The sequence below is a fragment of the Populus euphratica genome, unplaced genomic scaffold (genome assembly GCF_000495115.2).
Source record: "Populus euphratica unplaced genomic scaffold, PopEup_1.0 scaffold3.1, whole genome shotgun sequence".
Classification (NCBI taxonomy): Eukaryota; Viridiplantae; Streptophyta; class Magnoliopsida; order Malpighiales; family Salicaceae; genus Populus; species Populus euphratica.
The window spans coordinates 341809-365700 of record NW_011499847.1 but is presented as its reverse complement, the minus strand read 5'-3'; the positions used below and the strand labels follow the sequence as shown (position 1 = coordinate 365700).

Below are 23892 nucleotides of genomic sequence, written 5' to 3'. Positions count from 1 at the left end.
CCACTTTCCCTCTCAATAAACAGTTAGATGACACTTGTGTAATTAATTGTAGCTTTTTTCTTGTGATTTAAAAAATAAAATGATTTGAATATTAAAATATATGTTTTGTTAAAATTATAATTAAAGTTATTGTTTAACAAAAAGTATATTTAGAGGTGTTTTTTAAAAATTTATGGTTGAAATTAATATTTATAATAAAATAATAAAAAAACAATGTATTAATTTCTTAATTTACAAATATATTTACGTGCGTTTGATTGTTAATACATTCTAAGAACACATACAAATTATAACACTGTTTTTTTTTTCATTGAACTTACTGTAAATATTACGAAGATAAGTATTTTGTTGTGCTTTACTTGCTATTAGTATAATTTTTTAAAAAATTTTGAAAAACAAATTTGAAAAATTATTTTAAAATTATTTTTATGTTTGTTTGTCATAAGTACTTTTCAGTCAAAGAAAAATTTGATTTAATTTTTAGAAAAGTATTTTTCTGAAAAATTTAGACTCAAAACACTTCCTATAAGTTGTGAAAAATTTAGAAATATCATTATTTACTGATTATATCAAATTTGATCATCAAACTTTTTATTGCTATATATATTTTGTTTTGAATATTTATTTTTGAATTTTATATTTTAAAATTTAATTTTTATATTAACCGTGGTCCTTATTTTTATAATTATTATTTGCTTTTTCCTTATCATTTTTTTATTGAGATTTTTTATCTATCAAATTTGATCATCATTCTTTTGATTGTTACTTATTTTATTTGAAATAATTTATAAAATATTATTTATTATTATTTTAATTTCTTCATATTTTATTTTTTTATTTTTTAGATTTGATTTCTATTTTTGATTATTATTTATTTTATTTGAGATAATTTATGAAATTATATTTTTTTTCAATTTCTTTCTTATTCAACTTTTTAACTTGTAAGATTTGTTTCTCGTTATTTTAATAAACTTGAAAAAAATAAAATATTAATAACTTAGTTTTCAACTTATTTTTTATGATATAACCAAATACTGAAAAATATTTTTTAATTTATTTTTTATTACATTACTAAACATCATAAAATAATTTATTTTTTTAAAATATAATTTTTTAAAATTTACTTTTAAAATAAAATTAGTTTCCAGTTAATAAACATAAACAGAACGTACAATAAATTTCATTTTTTTTCACGGATAAAAAATTGAGAGACAAGGGTATATATGACGTGTCAAAAGTACAGTTTTTCATGCTCCAGTAAACGCTCATTGGTGAATTAAGGATATATACTTTGACAAAATGAGATGAGTGAGAGAGAGGGTTGTTATTTCATCAATGAACAGTTTTTATTTATGCTCCAAAGAAGAGCGCAATGAACTCTGTAATATATTACAAAATCTCCTCCACGTTTTCTTTTCCAGTGAACTCGATAGTCAGCTTTTGATCAGAATGGAAAGCCAGAGATACAGAGAAATCCAATAGGAATGCTGGTGGGCAACTAACAATTTTTCAACGAAAACATTATAGGAAAGCAGCAGCAACACAAAATTTTAAGTTAGAATTTGCAACCCAGAAGAAAAAATCATGATCATAGCTAGCATTGGTCAACACTTGGGAAGATCAGATGGTGGAGGAGGGAGCTTCTGACTGGGAAGTGTTCCATCCAAGACAATCCATGCCATCCTTAACCCCCAGCTCAAATGGACATCGAAGTGGCAGTGCATAAACCATACTCCTGCATGCGTCACAACACATTAATAAAGTTGACATGATTTTTTTTTTGTGGATAATATAATGTTGATATGATTAAGAAAACATTAGTGGAATAAATGAAAATCCTAAAAATAACAGAACGAAAAAGGAAAGGGTATGCTTTAATTTATTAATTAGTATTGTTATCATTATCATTATCATTATTAATAAATAGTGCTACGAACCTGGATTGTCTGCATGAAAACGAATTGCCACCCAACCAGCAGTAGGCACACCAACAGTGTTCCTTTCAACAGGATCAACAAGGTTAAAGTTCTTGGGGTCATTATTTGGATCAAAATTTCCAAACCCTTCTCCAACAACATAGAAATTGAAGCCATGAAGATGGAGAGGGTGGCTCTCAGCACCGAAAATGCGAGTGCCCTGCATCACTACCTCCACACTTGTGTTAAATGGTACCACTACAAGCTTGGTACCATTGGCCACAAAAGTATTATTTGGTGGGGTCCCTGTGTAGTTGAATGGATGGAGAGGAGAGCTTGGAAAATCAGAGGTGAAAACCCCATTTGATTTTTTGAAAAAATAGGATTGAAGGAGTGCTGATGAAGGGAGAGCCATGGAGATGTTGTTAACAGAAGCTGCAAATTTCGTGCCATTAGGCCCTTGACATGTCTGGTTTTTTGGGCACGGGCTGTTTCCCAGACCAACTGTGAAGAAAAATTTCTTGTCTACTGTTTGAGGGACATTAACCGGGAATCGAGAATTAGCCAAACTGCGAAGTTTTCTTGTGAAATTCGCGACGAAATTTGTACCATTAATCGGAGGAAGGGTTGGTTTAAAAGCTGTCGAATTTGAAGAAGTTTCATACTCGAGTATCCCTGCAACAGTTGTGTTGTCGAATGTGCCTTGGCCAGTAAAGTATGGTCTTGCTAACATGTAGAATGATGCATTGGGGGCAATGGGTTTGGTCTTCAGAAGAACATTTGTGGTCTGTCCTGGTGTGATAACCAAAAGGTTGGTCTCAAAAGGCTTCGCGTAAGTAGCATCCACTTCAACAACGGTGAAGGTGTGGTTTGCAATGCTGAAAAAGAGGTCATCATTGAGTGCAGCATTGATCAATCGGAGAAGATATGTCTTTCCTGGCTTCACCTTTAGCTTGTATGTTTCTGCAAGTTATAAACATATGATACAAAAACAAATGTCCAAGTTTGTGTTTGTGTTTGTGTTTGTGTAAAATAAGCTTTCAAGTATCAATTTGGGTGATCAAAAGAGTTATGATCACTTACTATTTTCTGAGCAATTGTACAATGGACCTGGAAGTCCATTAAAGGTGTAGGCTTCAGATACATTTGGCCCCCCTCCTGTCTGTAAAGCCTGGCTAATCACGGCCTCAGTATCAGCATTGAACCACTCTCCTGTGGTTTATTCAATCAAATGCCTTTTTAATTAGCTTGTTTGACTGATAACAGCCGGTGAGTAAAATAACTGAATTATTTAGAATATTTGTAAAAATCAATATAATTTTTTTTAAAAATCAACTTGAGAAATTAAATCAGAAGATTTGTTTAGAAAATTTTAGAAATTCGAACCGAGAAATCAAATAAAGAAAACCCATTTAGATACTTATTCTGTTTTTAAAAAATAAAACTAGAATGCACCTGATTGATTTGGTCCCTTGGTTCAGAATTTTGAAAATAAAATCGGTTTTGATTGGATTTTTTAGACTGGATATTTAATCCTAGAATATACGAAGAAAAGGTAAAAAAAAAAAAAGTAAATAATTACCCAGCATGATAGTCACTTCCTTGTGGGGTTTGGCAAATGGGTAAGAAACGTTGCGCTTAGGGAAGATGATAAGGGGTCCATAGACAGAAGCTCTAAGCCATGAGAGGTGAGCATGCCAGAAGAGAGTTCCTCTTTGTCCTGTAACAGTGAAGTTGTGCACATAAGTCTGGTTTGTTTGAATAGGGCATTGTGTGATGTATTCTGGCCCATCTGCCCATCCACTTTGAAGTTGTCGAATTCCATGCCTGTTCAATTCAGTCATCACCAAAAGTAGACGTTAGTATTAATTAGCACCAAATATAGATATAATTTAACTACATATCATTGTTAATCAATCCATGAATAACAGTACCATACAACAGAAAACTCGATCACTTTCATACCAATGGATGCTGATATTATTTGGAACATGATTGACCACCTTCACCACTAAACGGTCACCTTCTCTGGCCACTACGCGAGGCCCCGGGAACTTCCCATTAACAGTCACCATGCTCTTAGTGTGGCACAAGCGGGTGACATTTGTCAGTTTTATCTGAAAGAAAATGACAATTAACAAATGTTACTTGCATATGAACATGATGATGAGCTAGCTAGCCGGACAAAAGCATATAATTAAATGCTTAGCTGAGTACACACACACACACACACACTTACGTTGAACTTGTAGTGCCTCGTAATGCCTGCATGCTTTGCACCGGCAACCTCAGGAAACGCCCAGAGGCAGCTCATAGCAAAGAGTAGAATTGTCAGAAGAATTTCTGGCGATGCAGGGACTGAAGCACCCATTCTTTACGTACCAAAAGTGAAGTTGAATCTGCTACTTGGTAGAAAGATGGATAGAGAAAGGAGCTAGGTACTAGTGGTGAAACTCAAAACTTTGCTTCTCTTACTGGAATTATATGATCATTAGACCCAGTGGAGGGTGTCTATATAGGCAAATAGCTTATAGTTAGAGCAGTAGTGTCTGGTTGATTAGGTAATCAGATGTCTCAGATATGACAAGAGAGAGAGAGAGAGAGTTACCTACTGTCGGTTCATGTTTGATTTGGAGTGTAAACAAAGTCAATTAATTAGTTAATTTTACCTGTGCTTTAGCTATAGTTTGAATAATATGGTGGATAATAGCCTCAACTTGTTAATTACATAAATATTTACCATTACTGGTTAATCGAAAGAAATGTCAGCATGGCATTTATTTTCCTTCTTCTTAAGTAACCCTTTTTATTGAAAACTCTTCTCGTAGAAAATTTTCCTCAAAAACCTATAAACAAATCGCATGCTTGCTTGTAAATGAAATTTGACTTGTATATTATTACCACAACAAGTGATGAAATGTATCTTCCACCAAAAAATTAGGAGAATATGAGGGATGGGAAAGATTATCATAGCCATGCCAAAACCTATGTTCCAAGGATATATATATTGGGGGCGCTCCGTTTCTGTAAATAAAAATGGAAACCGCTATCTTATTCAGCTACAGAATTCGAAGATCAAACCGTTGTTGTGGATGGCTAGGGCAATCAAAGAGATCCCATTTTCCCTTGAACATGTTGTTTTTTAGTGAGTTTAACGTTCCATGCTAATGATCATTTTCATACAAGACTTACGCACTCACTGGGACTGTGGGACATGTACAGTGGTTGGTGATAACCCATGTGTCAACCACACTTGAAAAATCACAAAGCCAAGGAAGAGGAGGACATCTGATCCACCTTACTTCCAAGCAACAAAAGAATGATCATCGATATATAGAGAATATTGAGTTTGTTCAACATGTATAGTCACTTCTTTCTGTGAATAGCATAGCAATTAATCTCTTGATATTCTTAAACATGAAGTTACAATTATAACGAATTAATTAGAAGTAACTAATATCATGTACGAGTTAACCGTTGAGGCGTCCATTTTATGCGAATCGCATGTTATAGCCCTGACCGTTAGAATGTAGCAACCAAAAACATTAACGCACGCTTAAGATCTTAGTAAACTTCAAGTTCAGCAGTGGACAAATCATATACAGGAAGGATTTTATTTTAAGTTGGTGCTTATAATCTTTATGGCTTAAGCATGCATGCATGCATGAATTGCCTGAAGTAGTTAGAATGTTGTGTTTAATTAACGTTGTGACTACAAACGAAGGAAAAACGGAGTCCCAGTCTGCAGCCACGCATATATTTTCTTCAAATGTCTGCATGGACATTAAGCAGAATTATTTTCATTAATCCCAAATCATAACAACTGCAATAACTCCCACCCCAAGGAACACAGCAACAAACTTGAAGAATGAAGTGTGTCGAAGTACAACTTAGCTTGTGGTTGGAATCCTTTAGCTATGAGATATATGGTTGATGGCGACATAGATAAAAACTCCACATGCAAGTCCCAGAGAGATAGCATAGATCCAACCAGCTGCTTGGCCTTGAGTACGTAGTGGCATCAATGGCAATGCATAAGTGTGTATTGGAGATAACAATGAAGCAATGCATGGATCATTTGATAACACTTGCATATAATTACAAAATCAATAATAGCTCACAAAATCTCACAATTTGGCACGCTAGAAAATAAACCTAAGCACATATTTACAGGAATATGTTTTAATCCTAATTAATGGGGGAAAAAACAGTCACAATGATTTCCATTACTGGCTAAGTTCAAACCAATCCTAACCTTGAAAGAACTCATTGTCAAATCTTTATTAGAATTAACCACATCATAACATAAGGAGATGGGATTCAGACTGATAAAACATCATAGAAGTTACCAAAACTAATATTAACAATGAAATCAAGCTACCAGGTCCAGATTGATTAATTAATAGCTTTCCTATCAGCTAGCTTTTGCTAAATATGGAAGTTGCAAAAGATGTATACTGCAATTCATGAACCAGTGGAAATTCATTAGCGCAGTTCTTTTTATGGCCAAGGATCAACGCAGGTTTGAATTCCAATATTAAAGTTTTTTTTTATTATGGAAATGGTGGTGGGTTTGAATTCCAATATTAAAGTTTTTTTTACTATGAAAATGGTGGTGGTTCAAAATATTTTTTATTTAAAAATATATTAAAATATATTTTTTTATTTTTTTAAAATTATTTTTGATATTAATACATCAAAAGATATAAAACTATAAAAATAAAATTTTATTTTAAAAAAACAAAAAAAAATTAAAATTTTTGGGAGAACCTTCCTCTTCTAGGCAGTGTAGAAAATATAGTTTTTCAAAAAAAATTATTTTTTATATTTTTAAATATTTTTGATATATTAATACCAAAAATAATATTTTTAAATATTTTTGATATATTAATACTAAAAATAATTTAAAATAATAATTTTAATATATTTTTAAACAAAACACAAACCAAGATAAAAATGAAAAAGATTGGGATTAACGAGCCAAGTCGATTGTGCGAGTTCTACCCAGCTGGAGTTTCCCATGGAATTTACATACGATTGGGATAAATTGGTTCCGAGGTTATCAATAAGAAATTGTTTTTTTTTCTTTTTATCATAAGAAAAAATTGATTCTAAATATTTGTAGTGTCTTTAATTATTTTTCAAATATTACATATTTTTATTATTGTTAGAGCATCTTCAAAGTTTTGGAAGAGGCAGGATGATCTGAACTTGAAAACTTGAGATCAAAATCATCATGAATAAGGCCCAGGCACAGACCCATGAACAAATTGGATAGATTTTTCTGAAAAGTAGAGTTCTGAACAAAGAGAGGTAAAAAGATGCAAAAAAAAATCCAAGGAAATCAAGATGTGGTTATCCACATCCTTGTCCTGACATTAAATGGCTGCCACATGCTTCCACTACATTGTAACCCAAAACCTCTTTTATCCACACCAACATTAAAGGCAACAGCTAATTTGTATAGTGTCATCGAGTTAGCAAAAATGGACATAACTACACAGTCTCTTTCCCATGTCAAGCTTCCAGGGTGCTCAACTTCTCTCGCAACACCAATCTTTCATTCCAAAGCCTCACTTCTTGCCCATAATTCAATCATATTTCAGTCTCCTAAGAACTTTTTCACACAGCTACAAGGTGTTAGGATTAAAGCAAAGAAGCAAAGGAGTCTTGGTGCTGTACATGCTTCTGGGGCTGAGAGCACTTTGACTGATGTTGAAGAAAGATGGCTTCTTGTACCCGTTGGTTAGTGAGTTCTGTTTTTCTTTCAAGAATCGATGATTGATGAAAATTCCTGTTCAACACATAAATGAGATTTAAGTTGCAATTAGTGATCATGTAGTTTGTTGCCCAATCTGAAGCAAACAATGCTGTACCTAATGTGAATTACAGGTGATGGGGATTCAGGGCATATAGGTTTCAAGGTTAAAATGCCAGATGCATTTGAAATAGCTTCTGTGAGTGTCTCTATTCCCTGTTCATGGTCATTGAATTTTACTCGAACATACACCAATTAACAAGAACCTTCAATTTTCTTCCATTAATCCAGAGTGAAGTTACTGTTGGCCGCCTCCCCGATAAGGCAGACATGGTGATTCCAGTTGCAACAGGTGTTGGTTCAACCTGTCTGTGAATTGCTTCAACCAACTTTTGACTTCCCTTATTAATGTCATGCTGATTTGAACAGTGTCTGCTCTACATGCTCGCATTCAGAACAAGGGAGGAAATCTTGTGGTCACAGATTTGGACAGTACTAATGGAACATTCATCGATAAGAAACGGCTGCCACCTGGAGCTTCTGTCAGTGTATCGCCTGGAAGTCGTATTACATTCGGTACAAACTCTAACTAGATATACTATTTTCTCCCGTGTTTCTGCATAATTATTGTAGTGCAGTATATATCTTTTATCCATGTTCTTTATTCTTGAGTTCTGAACTATGTCTGACCAGTATTAAATATAAAGTGCTCTCTTTTTGGTTTGACAACCATGATTAGTTGTGATAAAGTGCTCTCTTTTTGGTTCTTAAATCTCTTCATACATCATAATATGAGGTTATGCAGAGAAACTAGTTGAACAACTTAGATCATTGCGGCAAACTGAAAGTTTTGACATTTTGATTGTTCGACGCAAAATTCAGTTCCCCTTCATCTCAACCAGTAGTATGAAAAAAATTGTTAGTCAGCCTAAAATTGAAACTTGAACTTTAAATCTGCGTTCTCTTTTGCTATTGTGATGTTATGATGTGGAACGTCTAGCAGACAGTTGCATTTAACAGATACGTCTATGAGTTCAGGGTTGTAACCTAGGGATTGAGAAACCATGATTTTATATCTTTTGCCATACGCTAAGTCATTTTACTCTTAAAACCAGGTCAAAACTTGAGTGAGTCCAGAGAGCTGCTGAGCTTATAATCTTGGAACCTATGAGCTGCATAGGATATATAACTTGTATTCATGAATCTCACTTGGTATTCATCGAAGTTTCTATTAGAATTATGTGCATATCAACAAATAGGCATTCATATGTTGTTGTAAGATCAGTTTCAGCTGAGCATATGTAACCTAAGCAAAGTTCTTGAGACATGATTCTGCATTTGATTTGAAAATGTCGGTGCAACGGTTCAATGCCTGAATCCTGAAGTTCCATTATCATTTGCTCATGTCCGATTTCTTTTGTTTCAGGGGACACTCATCTGGCAATGTTTCTTGTCTCCAAGCTTGCCAAAGTAGAATCTGCTCCAAGCAAATCAGAAGAGTCTCAAGACGAAGTTGAGATTGGTAGCGCAACTGAGAGCAATGAAACCACGGATTAAAAATCAGAGTTGTATTTGTAAAAGAAATATAGTTGGAGGACGAGCAAGAGAAAATTTCAATGCTATGAATTGAATTTCTCTCCAATTTTCTCTCCAAATTCGTTTAAGAAATAAAATTTATATATCCTACTTCACTTTTCTCATTCCAGTGTTCATACTTATTTTTTTTCTTATTTTTCAACACAACTTAGTTAACCACAATTATAACTTAGCTAACCGTTGTTACATAAAAACCTATTTTTTTTATATATATATAAAATAAAGGTTAAATTAACTGAGATCATTTAATGAAAAACAAAGACACTAATATCAGTTGAGCTGAACATATACTGATTTTTTCTTAATCACAAAAATATTATTAGAGAAACCCACTCTATATTTTTATATATAAAAAAAAAAACAAGGAGTCAACAAAAGTAAAGAGATTAGCATATAGATTTTCAAAATCCAAGCATTAAATAGCAATCAAAATCTTATGTAATCTTGCTTTAGAAATTTCACTTATGAGTTTTATTTTTCATTTTTTTTATATTATCACATGAGACAATAGGAAAAATGAAAAAAAGGTGCATTTTCCATTATGAACTTTTTAGTTTTTAGGAACTATATAATAAAGAATAATAATTGAAGATTTTAAAGTATAAGGATGATAATGGAGTATTGGTAAATCTATACGGTCAAAATGTATTTTACCCTTAACAGTATCTAAAATTCAATGCTTTGGAGCTCTTATCATATGTAGCAAGGACTTTGGAAAATATCTCATGCACCCATATAAGTACCTCCATGAGCCAGTCCTACCTGAATCCACCAAACAGCCAAAATTTTACTGAGAAGGGAAGAGAGAGGCAAAAACTTGTCCCTTTGAAGCAAAAACACTCTCTCTCTTCCTGTTGGATCCAAAATGGAAATTTTTCAGTCTCATAGAGTGGAAATGATAAGCATTGCTGTGGCTCTTGTTGCCATTGGTGCAGGCACTGCTTTTTATTTCTACATCACCAAGAAGCCTAAAGGTATTTTATTTTATTTTATTTTAGTATCTGGGTTTTTGTTCTTTTTGCAGATTGTTTATAAAGTTTGAAGCTTTTTTGTTTTTTTCAGTGGGTCTAATTATTATGTGTTAGGAATGCTCAAGTTTTCAAATTTATCAGCTGTTTGATTAATTTTGGTGCAAAAAGAGAAGAATCCATTTGTTGGGATTGGAGATTGTCTAGAATTACTAGCAATCTTAGCTTCTTATGATTGGTAAATGCAGAATTGCTTATCTTGGCTATGGAGTCAAAGCTTAAAGCTTTGTGGATATAAATCAGGATTTGTGCAAATTGATTAATGCCTTGTCATGTCTTGATAGGTTGCTTGGACCCTGAAAATTTCAAGGAATATAAACTTGTAAAGAGAACCGAACTGAGTCATAATGTGGCCAAGTTTAAATTTGCTCTTCCCACACCGAATTCAGTTTTGGGACTGCCAATTGGACAACATATGAGTTGCAGGTTCGCTTTGTCTTGAATTTCTACCATAGCGAATGCCTGATTGGCGAATTCCATTTTTTTGTGTTCAGTTGGCTGATACGATGAATAACTAAACTAACCTTTTGTTATCAACAGGGGACAGGATAGTGTCGGTGAAGAAGTTGTCAAGCCGTATACCCCAACAACGTTGGATTCTGATATTGGATACTTTGAACTAGTTATAAAGGTTGATTGATTCTCGGCTGTACTGTTCGTTCATTCCATTATGATATTGCAAAAATAATATTTTGGTTTGTCATCCCGATTTCGTTGTTTCATGTAAACAGATGTATCCACAAGGTAGGATGTCCCACCACTTCAGTGAAATGCGCGAAGGTGATTACTTGGCCGTGAAGGGGCCTAAGGTAAAGCTATTTCCTTTCCTCGGCTGCCTTTCTTTGCCTCAGGATTTTCCACATTTCCCAGCTATTTTATGAGATCAATTTGGTATTTTTTTAGGTGATTTTGATTTCTTTTACTCTAGAAAGTTTGATTTTCCATTTTGAGGAGCAACATTTATATGGACCATTGCTACGAAAGTTTGATTTTCCATTTTGAGGAGCAATATTTATATGGTTCCTACCATTGCTAAATATGGACCATTGCTACGCGTAAATGGTTAGGTTTCTTGACAACCGATTTACTATAAACCTTGTCAGTTATCAGAGCCCGCATCACACCTTACTTGCTATCTGAAACTTTATAACAAAAGGTTGGTAATAGATGTATTTATATGATTTTTCTAGGGGCGTTTCAAGTATCAACCTAACCAAGTGAGAGCATTTGGAATGATTGCTGGGGGCACTGGAATTACTCCCATGTTCCAGGTATATATTTTTAAAACAATCTCTTTATTTTGCAGCTGGCCAAAATTATCAGTTTGATTTATTGATTACTTATCTCTCTTCTTTTGGCTTCTTAGGTAACTAGAGCCATATTAGAAAACCCAGATGACAAAACGAAAATACATCTTATTTATGCCAATGTCACATATGAGGACATTCTTTTGAAGGGAAATCTCTCTCTCTCTCTCTCTCTCTCATTTCTTTGTTGGATGTATTAAATAAGCATAATCCACTTTGTTTGCTTGTTTGCAGGAAGAGATTGATAATCTGGCAATCATTTTTTCTAACCAATTTAACGTCTACTATGTTCTGAATCAGGTGTTATTTATTTCTTTTTCTTTCCAGCTATTAATTTTGTCTCTCGCAATCTCTCAGTTTTTTACTTCCTATCTTTTCAAGTCGTGTCTCTTCATAGATTCCAAGTTATTTATTGAAAAGCTTGCTTTTCTGTTATCTTCGCTGAGTTGAAGAATGAAATTTGTTTTCCGCACCTCGTTAGAAAGATGCATATCTCGATAAGACTGCTAATAAAACAAAACTAATACTGCAAGTGGCAATTTAGCTGCTGTAAGCTTTTTATGTGGGCATTAGAAAAGGAAGCCAATTATTAATGTGGTTTTCTTGATGCTTCAATGGTTGATGCATTCCTTATCAATGTGAAGAGTTTTCTAAATCTCCTAAATTCATGATTTGCTGGTTTCATGAAGCTAACTTCTGATGCTTCTGTATATTTATGTCAAATTTCATGTTCAGCCTCCAGAAGGATGGGAGGGTGGCATGGGGTTCATATCCAAGGAAATGATTCAATCCCACTGCCCGCCACCTGCACTTGATGTTCAGGTATCCTCTCCCCCTCTCCCTCCCTGCTCTCCGTCTTCCCTGACATTGACAACCAATAACCTTCTTATTGCAGATTTTGAGGTGTGGACCTCCACCAATGAACAAGGCCATGGCAGCCCACCTTAATGATCTTGGATATACTGCTCAAATGCAGTTCCAGTTTTGAGCCCGTCATGAAGATTCTTTCCCCCTTTCCCCTTTGGCTAATCAATCTCCAAGAAGAGGATGCATTAATTAATTTAGCTCTGTTACATTTCATGGGAAACTGGTTAGCTGACATTCTTCACATAAGTTGAAGAGATCTATATTGATCATTTTCTGCTTAAAATTTCATCTGAATTTCGCATCGAATGTACTCTAAATTTACAGTAGTTTTCCTTTTTACAATTGAAATCACTCGTTAATACACATGGACTGGACTGTTGGATATGTGATACTATAACCCGTTTTATGAGCGTGATTGTAGTTTTTTTTAATATGTTTTTCATTTAAAAATATATTAAAATAATATATTTTTTATTTTTTAAAATTATTTTTGAAATCAATACATTGGTTTTCCTTTTTACAATTGAAATCACTCGTTAATACACATGGACTGGACTGTTGGATATGTGATACTATAACCCGTTTCATGGACTGGACTGTTGGATATGTGATACTATAACCCGTTTTATGAGCGTGATTGTAGTTTTTTTTAATATGTTTTTCATTTAAAAATATATTAAAATAATATATTTTTTATTTTTTAAAATTATTTTTGAAATCAATATATTAAAATCATTTAAAAATAAAAAAAATTAATTTAAAAAAATAAAAAAACTTTAAATTTTTTCAAAATTATTTTTAAAACATAAAAACAAATCACGAGTAGAAGAGATGTTGCCTCCTTGACATGCTGTGTAATTGCATCTTTAGTCATGCCATGAATCTCCTGATTTGAAGCATGGTCCTAAGCTTTTTCAACTAAGCTGCTGTGAACAAAATCAAACAAAATCATCCTCGTTTTCTTGTAATCAAGTCAACTATCCTGTCTCCTCTCAAAATTACCGCCACCTCATCCATGAGGGACTTGTCCAGCTAGGGGATATGCTGACAGAAAGGAATGAGTTAGCGGTCCAATTGGCCGCTCATTCCAGGCCTGATTAGCTTTTTAGTTTTTACAGAAAAAAAAGATTGATTATTTTTCCCATATTATTCTGATTATTTTTTGTTTTATATATATTTAATTTCTCGTTTTTTGGGTTTTATGAAAAATTCTTGATTATAACAATTCACTTTCTGTCTTTGTTTTTCAATACACTATCAATCTTGACCTTTTGTTCTTTTTTTATACTCTTTAAGAACACAATAGTATACAAATAGTTAGGATAGCTATTATTATTATTATTATTATTATTATATTTATTTCTATTTTCAAGATTCAAATTAAGTCTTATGCTCAGAGATTTACCATTTAAATATATATGATACACCTTTTCTTATATTTATAAATCATAAATAATTCTTATATTAAAAAAAAACTAGACAGGTATTAACAAATTTATTTCAAAAGATAAATTAAAAGAAAATCTCATATTCATTCCCCATCCCAAAAACAAAATGGGCCGGCATCTGGATTTCTTTATTATATCTTAATTTGCTTTTATTAACAAGCACATACACCCAATAAATAAAACATATATACTCGGTAAAAGACCCCAATCGCGGGTTTATGGGATCAAATCACATGGTATTTTGTATTTTTTTAATTCCCTTTCAGACAGATTAAGAAATCAAATATTTGTAACAATCTATCATTTATTAGACATTCGACCAAATCAAACTAGTGACTACAAAAACAATAACATTGTAATGTTCATCGATTGTTATTATCTATATCCTGCTGTCTACGTGCATGGTTGCCTCTCTGTTGGTTTCTCCTCTCTCTGTTTCTGCATATATAAATCTTCCGAAACCTAAGCACATCATCGATCACAAATACCATATCCGACGTCTTTAGTAGCTCTAACCTCTTCACGTCAAGTTCTTCATCATGGCCTCAGCTTCTTCCACCTTCAAATTCCTATCACTGCTAGCAGCCTTATTTGCTGTTGTTGAAATGGCAATCTCTGGAGACCCGGATATTCTTTCTGATTTCGTAGCCCCACTAAACTTAACCACAGTTGATGGAACATTCTTTACGTTCACTGGCATGCGTGCCCTTGTTGGTGCACCACCGGCTTCAGCCTTCAAGGTCTCCAAAGCAAGCGCAGCTGAATTCCCGGCTCTTATCGGTCAAAGTGTTTCGTATGCAGTCCTTCAATTCCCGGCCGGCACTACTAATCCGCCTCACACCCATCCTCGCTCAGCTGAGCTTCTCTTCCTTGTTGATGGTTCTCTTCAAGTAGGCTTCGTTGACACGACCAACAACCTCTTCACCCAGACACTACAGTCTGGTGACATGTTCATCTTCCCCAAGGGTCTTGTCCACTTCCAATACAACGCGGATTCTCAGAATTCAGCTCTCGCAATCTCTGCTTTCGGAAGTGCTAGTGCAGGGACCGTATCACTTCCTACCACCCTTTTCGCCACCAGCATTGACGATAACATCTTGGCCAAGGCCTTCAAGACTGATGTTGCCACCGTTCAAGCTCTCAAGGCTGGTCTTAAGCCTTGAGGATGGGCTCCATTACCGTTCTTTACTTGTTATTCCTCTTATGTTTTACTTTCCTCCTACTCTCTCTTTGAATCTTCTGATGATTTGTATTGAATAATCGCCCCCAATAGTCTAACAGGCCGTTGGATATATTGTTCGTTTGTTCTTTGCTCAATCACATTGCTAGCGTCTCAATTTCTTGTTTCATAATAATAATTATATTCCATCACTCATGTTTTGAGTCTTCATCGGAAATGTAATGTTCGTATCTTGTGTTTTGTTAAATTTCCCATGCGAGAAGTGAAGGATATTTTACTGCAAGCTTTAGCTGAGAACCAAACTGAATTTGCAATTTGTAAAACAGCAGTCTTTCACACTTGCTTTGCTATATGGAAGTTATGTTCTTTTCTCCGTTCATCTTTCTCTCCTCCTTCTTCAGCCCCATTGTTATTCATAAAGAAAAAAGCCCAAATCATGATGTACAAGAAGCCCAGCACAGACTCCTACCTATTGAATCCCTCAAACTGGACAGGCCTGCCTCTGCCTCTTTGTTAATTCCCTCCCTGCTGTATAAAAAGCATCCCTGCACTTCCCATGCCATGCATCCTTTCACTCTCTTTTCTCAAAGATAAATCACCCTCTCTCTCTCAATCCTGAGACTTCACAAGAAAACCACCCTGCAAATACCTGCCAAAACAAATTAACCAGCTTCCTCATCATCAAGAAAATCTCCCTAAAATTCTTAACCCGATTCAAGAATCTCTGGAGTTAAACCCGTTCAAGAACAAGATCAAACCAAAGTGAGCTTCATCCAGATGGGTTCAACTTCAATACCCAGCGAATCCAGCTGCGTACAAGATCTTGAAAGAGATTGATGGTGCCGCTAGGGCCACAGTTCCCAAAGCAACATGTTTCCTCAACGACGTCTGGCAGTCAAGTGTTGCAGGAGAGATGTTCATAGAACCAGCCTGGAAGTAATCCAGGAATGCTATAGTGGAAAAGTTGTCTAACCTAGCAAGGATAGACTGTCAAATGCAATGGTGAAATGAAGAAGAAGCAATGGGAACCAACAGATGATTCCTCAAAGCAATGGTGAAATGAAGAAGAAGCAATGGGAACCAACAGATTATTCCTCAAACATTCATCATAATTTGTTGCATAAGATGCCAAAGCCTGTTAAAGTCCTATATATAAACTACTCCTAATCTAAACACCCTCCTGAGCTTAAGGAAATTGCAACATGTGGACATCTTATAACAAACGAAAGATTAAAAGAAACTGGAATAAAACGGTGCGTAAAATAAGAGGTGAAACGGTGCGTTGAGTGTGTCGGTCACTTGTCATTTAAATTTTAAATTCTTGAAACCCTGACACAATTCTTCTCCCTTCTTCATAGTTTAGATACCTGACAACTGCCTAATTCCAGAAATGCTTGTGACATTGATTAAGCGTGGTTGCAATCAAACTCATTGATCTTCTCCAACTGCTTTTGATAGTCTCAGATGTGACACCATGACCATGCCACTTCATTCACACCTTAATGCTATTGCTTCCCATTGTTCTTTCGTTGTTGGTCACCGTTTTTGGGTGGTTATGCCTTGCATGGCTGCTGGTTGACCCGGAATTCTGTATTGAGTCAAAAGATGATGCAGCTGTGAAAATTCTGTGTGTTGGAGGCGAAACCATCAAAAATCCAAGCACCAACGTGGGGTTCAGCCTTTCTGATGCTGTAGTGTATTTGAGCAGATGCCGTTACTTTATGCTTTTGGTAGAAGCCAATGATCATATTAACTACAACAGTATTCACGTTTTCTGAGGTTAGTTTTACTAAATCATACGGTGTACCAGTTTTCGTAGTTTCTATACCCGACGCGACTTGGCCGGGTAATTTTCAAGACTAATTTTTATTTAATTATAAAACAATAAAAATAATTATTCGTAAGGGTTTCAAAGATATATATTCTAACACAGAGAAAGCATTTCTTAAGCAAATTCCCGGCTAATTATTTATATTAATCTTTTGACAAAAAATATCTTCAGCTATTTATAACATCGTTTTAATTAAAAAAAAACCAAGGTACTTGAAATAAATATTCTATTTTCTTTGATATTATAAAATTATTTCCATATGATACGTCTAACTATCCGTGCCTAGAATACTTCCACCAGAAGTAATGCGTCTAACTATCCGTGCCTAGAATACTTCCAGAAGTAATGAATTATGAGATCATTATTTTCTGAATACTCCTATTTAAATTATAAGTACCGAAAAATACAAAGATTTTGATCATAATATTTAAAATACAGTAAAATACAAGAAGATGGAATGATAATACAAGTACAAAAATGCAACAAAGAGCGAGTTCTATTGCCTTTTACTATTTCCTCCGCAAGAAAGGAAACAAAAATACAAAATATCTCTCCTGCAGACAAATGGGGAGGGCAAGAAACAAAAGTAAGCTGCAGCCATAATCCAGAAAGTAGCTACCAATCAGTGAACTGATCAACTTTCAAATAGAAAAGCCACGCAGATTCAAAATACTAAACGTTCAGATTGATCATTTCAGTCCCATTGATAAATACATTGAAAACCCCATCATAAACTAAAATCAAGAGAACAAAAATTGCAATTCGGTGAGCTCATCGTCTTCGCATCCCTCGTCCACGACCACGGAAACCACCTCCTCCGCGTCCACCCATAGCACCTGCAGCTGCTTCTCCCTGAGCGCTCTCAGACTGCAACATCAACAAGCAGCTTAAAAACAGAAGTGCATGAATAGAGGCCCGTGTTATTTTTTTGTGAGCAAAAAAGGGGGTTAATTTCAGCTTTAATTTAACTAGGCAGAGGCTCTCATATAGGACGACAAAAACCATTATAATCTGATAGAAAATTAACACAAACATTTAAAACATTTTTTTCTACAGACAAAGGTACCTTAATATGTGTATAATGTGGTAGCATATTTCACTAGCGCGTTGGATAACATTTGAGAGTGACAAAGGTACCTTGATATGTACTATGGTGTAGCAAATCTCACTCTTACACTTAATAATTACAGTACACATGTTAGCTAATGCCAAGTGGGGCAGCTTATTATCCCAAGGAGCAAACCCCACGACCCGAGGATCTCAGGATAATATTTCATTCCTAACCAACACAAGGCAGCATTAACATTACCTTGGGATTCTTTACTGTCTCGTCCACACTTAAGATCAGACAAGCAGCCTCAGTAGCAGCATTGATAGCATTGATCTGGGTCAAGGATTTCAATCACATAGGGGTCAACAACCAGAAATGGAAAAAAAGAAGAAAGGCAATTCATTCATAATCAAATAAAAGAAGATATAGACACCTTTACAACTGCTGGCTCCCAAACAAAGTTTGAAAATGAATCTGCAATTCCACCGGTGTTGATATCCACTCCATATGGAGCACCCTCACCTATTAAAAAAGTTTACTACTTTTAAATGACAAAAACTGTAAATGAGAAAAAGATCTGCTACACAAAGTTATTGACATAAAGCCCTTTTACTAGCAAGAAGGTAGTTTATCAACAGCGAAACCTACTAAAAGTATTCAAGCAAGGCCACACAGAGAATGTTTCAAAAGGCAATTACAATAAGTAAAAATGAACACCTACCAGATGGAAGTGCATGTTTCTGTCTTAATTTGTTCAGCACATCAGTTGCATCGAACCCAGCATTATCACATAGTTGTCGTGGGATAACCTGCAGCAAGAATGTAGAATACCTTACTTGGTTTGTAGTCAAAGGGGAGCTCACTCGATTTAAAATGGGTACGACTTGTAATTCACTTCTGACTCCGTGTTTCAATCTAAAGTGTTTAGGATAAATCATCACTGACAAAACAGCTCCAAGATCTCATTTTGTTACCAGGGAGTGCGAGAGACTAGCTAGCTCTTGCACAAATTCAGCTTTAGGTGGGGCATTATAGAAATAAGGCTACATGAAATGCTCAAGATTGGAAGTTGAAATCATCAGGTACGTTTTTTGAGTTCCTTAGTAATTGAGCAGAATGGCCTCATTGGATAGGGAGTAAAAAATTATGGGAACGCATTAAGATGTGGATTTTCACCAATAAGACATGACAAGTAAAATTTATAACAGCATAATCTTCAAAGATTTTGATATAAACTATGACAAGCTCAAAATTAATTACCTAGTCAAGCAAGATCCATAAGATCACAATATCAGTGGTCATTTTCACAGTTTCTAAACCACATACATGAAGGTAGTCCATGCCACAATAAAACATATCAGACTACTAACTAATTACCTCGAGGGCTTTTGCATAAGAGTTGATAAACAGCTGAGACTTCCCAGCTATTGTGCGAGCATGCTGCCTCAAGTACCGACTTATTTCCATCTGCCAAGCAAACCACTTGTTTGGTCACTATTGCCCAAAATGCGTTCAGATATAAATAATCATGATGCATCACATGTAACAGGATTTCATACATCTATAGCACCACCACCAGCAACTACAGTTGAGTTCTTCATAGCTCTTCTAACTATCATGATTGCATCATGTAGACTCCGTTCAGCCTCTTCAATGAACTGATAATGATAGTATATGGAAAATCCAAAGTTAGAATAAACCAATGCAGAACAGTTTGCCACAGCGTCAACAGTGACCTACCTGATCTGCCCCACCACGAAGAACAATAGTGGCTGTAGTACCAGAAGGGCATCCATTGAAAATATTAAACCTCTCATTTCCAACTTGCTTTTCCTCGAATATCTCACAAGTCCCAAGAACCTTTTGGCCAAACAACAGACAAGAATGAAAATTGAGAATAAAGAAGAAGAGAAAATGTTAACAAGCATATAATGTAACAATCAAAACTTTGAATATGTTTTTTCAAGTTAATGCTAGACCTCATCAATTACGTTGTTGATAGTTGTTTGTACAGTTCCACCAGTTGCAGCAGCAACTCTTTGCAGATCTTCTTCAGTTACACGACCAGCACAGAAAATATCTCGATCAGCAAAATACTGTTACAACAGAGGACATAATTAATATGCCACTAATAATCCAAAAGAGACAGAAAAGAAAAGTTTTCAGCAAGGCTGATAGCCATAAAGCTAAATAAGTCAAGACTTCCTTCAAAATTCCACATGACGAACTACCTGATCAACATCATAAAAAAGGAGTATATTGCAAAGAGGAAAGAAGACTAACATATAAAATCTTACAGAACTTTCTGGCAAATGTTTGTGAAAATGTAAAAGAATTCTTGAAGAGATAATCCACTATTTATTGGTAGCTACACCAATCCTGTTAGAATAAAAAGAAAACAAGCATGCAATATTTGTGGAGACTAGGTACTCCTGCAGCTAAATCTAATTATAAAAAATACAGACAAATTGAAGAACAATTTTATGAGCAGAAAGACCAAAAAAAGGCTCCTACAAGAATAACCGCCACCTGAACAATTAACCAAAAAATCTCAAAGAAGATGTACATGCCATGCATTTTCAGAATAGAATCAGAAGTTCAGAACCTTGAAAATGGATCGGAGCATTTAGGATACAAAGGACACCCACCTGTGTTGCAAGATCACCAATTGCAAGGCGCGAAAGAACAATTTTTGCCCCACTCTGTGCACATTTATCCAACTTATCATATATTATATTCCATTCTGCATCAACAATGGACTGGTACTGAGATGGATCTGACAGCCTGAAGCGTGTGAAAAGTAGCAGGGGGTAATCAGCTTTTAAAAGAAATATCAACAACAACAGCCTCATAGTTGGGGAGTTCTCATAATGAATGTATCATAAGATAAAAAAGGATCCCACCTTATCTCTGCATTTTCTTTCTCAGATTTCAGCTCCAACTCAATGTTGAGTAAGAGTATCTTAGGATTTACAAACTTCTTTGGTTGTTGTTCAAACCCCGCATAAGAAAACGTCTTTTTAAAGGCAACACCATTCACCAGAAATGAATCTCGCATATTACCACCTGGGACCTATGGAGGCAAACACCCATGCACTCAAGGAAATCAAGATTTATCATAGCATACTAATGTGAGGAAAATATTTCAAACCAACACCAGTCATCCATCCAAAAGAATAGTGAAAAAGTTGATATGTGAGAAGATAAGTGGGGAGAGTGAGGGGAGATCAATGACACAGGAATGCCTAGTAGCCAAAAGGCACAACTTAAGAAAAAAACAGAACAAATAAATTGCCAAACTTCTTGGACAGAACTCAGAAAAATTTTACTTAAAAACAAGTAACAAAAGACATGCATCAATTCTGAAGCATCACATGTAAGCTACTATACACTGTGATAAGCAACTCTATGAGGGAACAGAATTCAGAATCACTCCTGTGACTAAAAAAAAAAAAAAAAGACAGTTCCACAACATGCAACCATATGATAACTGGTTGATTGAGTCTTCCAAGAAGCTGAGCAATGGAGGATTTAAGCAATAAAATCCAACCTACATCACAAAACTCAGCCAAGATCTAGAGCTTGTCATTAAGAAGAATAGCCATCTCTACAATAGTGAAATAAACAAAAGAAGTTGCGCTAACTGAAGCATAACAATTGCATTAAATCAGCCGGATTCCGATCAGAGAGATGAGGCAAGCAACTAGAAATTTCATTCAACAAAAGGCTAGCTTTGGGCCCTGGTGGCGTCCATGTGATGAGAGATTAGGAACTTATCAACCTAAAGTTGTTGTGACGCCACCAGCTTGGCACAACACAATAATATGAATGAATTTCTGAGATGATGAACAAAATCCAAGTGCAAGTTCAGAATCTCTTGCTGCCTTGACAATTTATACACCACGTGATTATCGATTCTACAAATTGCTCTCATTGTAAAATGTGCTCAGCATTTCAAAATCAAACCCACATGATTTCCCAAATTCTATGTTTTTCAGCTATTTATAAAACTGTCAATTACCGCAAAATAACTTGAAGAATAAGACAACAAAACATAGGAAGAAAAGCTATGAAAGCATATACATTTACCTTCTTTATTCCAATCATATTTAGCCTATCATCATTCCCAATCGCAATCACAGCATCCACAACCATTGATGCAAAGAACTCCTTCTCACCACCAATAAGTTTTGACGATAATGTTGTAGCAGCACATTTAGCCAATAAGCTCTTCTTCTCTTCTAGACTTTTTCCTTCTATACTGGAGGCTAGTTCTTTGACCTTCTCAATTGCCTATAACATCATTTTCAATATTTAAGATGCCAGAAAACAAGTCCCAACATGTCAACCGCAGATATAACAATCACGTACCAAATTGCATGCAGTTCGATAACTCCGTATTAAATTTTGTGGGTGGACCCCGTCCTCTACAAAAGGTTTAGCCTCTTTCAAAAACTCCCCCGCAAGTAGAACTACGGTAGTAGTACCATCACCAACCTGTAGCACAACAAGAGAAATGGTTTAACTTTTATCTTCAACAATAAACAGCCCATGTATTTTTTTTTCAATACAATCCTCTAGGAGTTTAAAAAAGGTATCCATCCATATAATAACAAACAATGTCGGAAAAATCTTCCTCCCATTAGCAAACACAATAAATTTCAAAATCAACCTCTCTACGCCCCTCCTGAACCTTCACAACTTCTCATCCTTTGCAAAACAGTTAAGCCACTCTAATTCTCCAAGAACATACTCTCCCCCTGGCCGAAAACACCAGTAGCCTCATCCCAATATATATTCGAGTATCACATTTGCTTGAAAATTCACATTAACAATCAATTCAAACCGACATGAAGAAAAAACACAAGCACAACATTTCGCATCTCCACTGTCAAAAGAAAACAATAGCAGAAATTTAAAAAAATAATCAACAAAATTATAGATATATATTAATTAATGACCTCAGAATCCTGAGACTTTGCGATATCAACAAGGATCTTGGCGGCAGGATGAATTATATCGAGCAATTTCATAATAGTAGCGCCATCATTAGAGATGGTGACGTTTCCCTTATCGTCATGGATCAATTTATCCATACCACGAGGTCCTAACGTCGTCCTCACCACATCCGCCACCGCCGTGCACGCGTTTATGTTGCTTAGTAACTGCGCTTTGCCTTGCGACGTGTCAGTTCCTTCTTTCAGTAGTATGATCTGCGGTTGCTGCTCTCGTTTCAACACACAAACAGAGTCGGTGAGTTAGTTAGTAAGTTAGTTACCGATTGGATGCGAAGAAAGAGAGAGTTCGTTCTATGTTCGTCTGTCGTTCATTTTGGGATTTTTATTTTATTTTAAAACAGTTTTGGGCAATTACTTTGTTATCCCCAATGTGTTATCTGATTCTCAATCCCGTCCAGAAAAAATAGTTTATCAGTTCTTTCTCTATTTAATTTTTTAATTCACGAGAAACATGTCTAGACGTGGTATTGTTAGAGAGTGTAATTGAGTTATTTTTTAAAGTGTAGTTATCCCCAATGTGTTATCTGATTCTCAATCCCGTCCAGAAAAAATAGTTTATCAGTTCTTTCTCTATATAAATTTTTTATTCACGAGAAATTGTTGGAGAGCGTAATTTAATTATTTTTTAAAGCGATATTAAAAATATATTAATTTAAAATACAAAAATAAATTTTTTAAAAAACATTTTTGAAACCGAAAAACAAATAAATTTTACTATTATTTAAATCTTGTTTGTTATCATTTATTTTTTGTGAAAATTCTAATCAAAATGCTGCCATTGTTTTTTAATAAGATGATAGAAAATGTTAAGAGTGAACATGTATTCAAATAATTTGGTTTAAACAAAAGTTGCAAGCAAGCTTATTTATTTTTTGAAATTTTAAATCCAACA

General features: G+C 34.9%; 5 protein-coding genes and 1 long non-coding RNA gene across 6 annotated transcripts; 4 read left to right on the top strand and 2 right to left on the bottom strand.

Annotated features, from left to right (window-relative positions):
- Positions 1-1327: 1327 nt before the first annotated feature.
- LOC105139140 (laccase-2-like) lies at positions 1328-4464 on the bottom strand. Its single transcript, XM_011045478.1, has 6 exons — positions 4156-4464; positions 3882-4033; positions 3499-3743; positions 3000-3128; positions 1938-2879; positions 1328-1735 (listed from the first exon to the last, which is right to left on the bottom strand). The coding sequence occupies exons 1-6, from the start codon at positions 4285-4287 to the stop codon at positions 1605-1607; spliced, it is 1731 nt and encodes a 576-aa protein (XP_011043780.1). The 5' UTR covers positions 4288-4464; the 3' UTR covers positions 1328-1604.
- A 2865-nt stretch (positions 4465-7329) lies between these two features.
- On the top strand, positions 7330-9374 carry LOC105139132 (zeaxanthin epoxidase, chloroplastic). The gene is made up of 5 exons (XM_011045467.1): positions 7330-7661; positions 7809-7873; positions 7966-8026; positions 8104-8250; positions 9101-9374. Exons 1-5 carry the CDS (start codon positions 7403-7405, stop codon positions 9229-9231), a joined length of 663 nt encoding a protein of 220 aa, XP_011043769.1. The 5' UTR covers positions 7330-7402; the 3' UTR covers positions 9232-9374.
- Positions 9375-9959: 585 nt separating this feature from the next.
- On the top strand, positions 9960-12833 carry LOC105139123 (NADH--cytochrome b5 reductase 1-like). The gene is made up of 9 exons (XM_011045457.1): positions 9960-10244; positions 10583-10724; positions 10839-10929; positions 11030-11107; positions 11489-11569; positions 11665-11754; positions 11840-11905; positions 12341-12427; positions 12501-12833. Exons 1-9 carry the CDS (start codon positions 10136-10138, stop codon positions 12591-12593), a joined length of 837 nt encoding a protein of 278 aa, XP_011043759.1. The 5' UTR covers positions 9960-10135; the 3' UTR covers positions 12594-12833.
- Positions 12834-12972: 139 nt separating this feature from the next.
- On the top strand, positions 12973-13616 carry LOC105139117 (uncharacterized). Its single transcript, XR_844925.1, has 2 exons — positions 12973-13046; positions 13293-13616. It is a non-coding gene; the product is annotated as an uncharacterized LOC105139117 (long non-coding RNA).
- An 843-nt stretch (positions 13617-14459) lies between these two features.
- LOC105139110 (germin-like protein 9-3) lies at positions 14460-15179 on the top strand. Its single transcript, XM_011045439.1, has one exon. It carries the CDS (start codon positions 14460-14462, stop codon positions 15081-15083), a length of 624 nt encoding a protein of 207 aa, XP_011043741.1. The 3' UTR covers positions 15084-15179.
- Positions 15180-17343: 2164 nt separating this feature from the next.
- On the bottom strand, positions 17344-23240 carry LOC105110886 (T-complex protein 1 subunit eta-like; the record flags this gene model as incomplete). The annotated part of the gene is made up of 13 exons (XM_011006089.1): positions 17344-17798; positions 18241-18315; positions 18416-18504; positions 18704-18791; positions 19360-19449; positions 19542-19640; positions 19723-19842; positions 19962-20078; positions 20631-20766; positions 20886-21055; positions 22072-22275; positions 22354-22479; positions 22944-23240. Coding segments are annotated over 13 exons (1707 nt in total), but the record flags the coding sequence as incomplete, so codon positions are not given.
- Between the last annotated feature and the right edge of the window lie 652 nt (positions 23241-23892).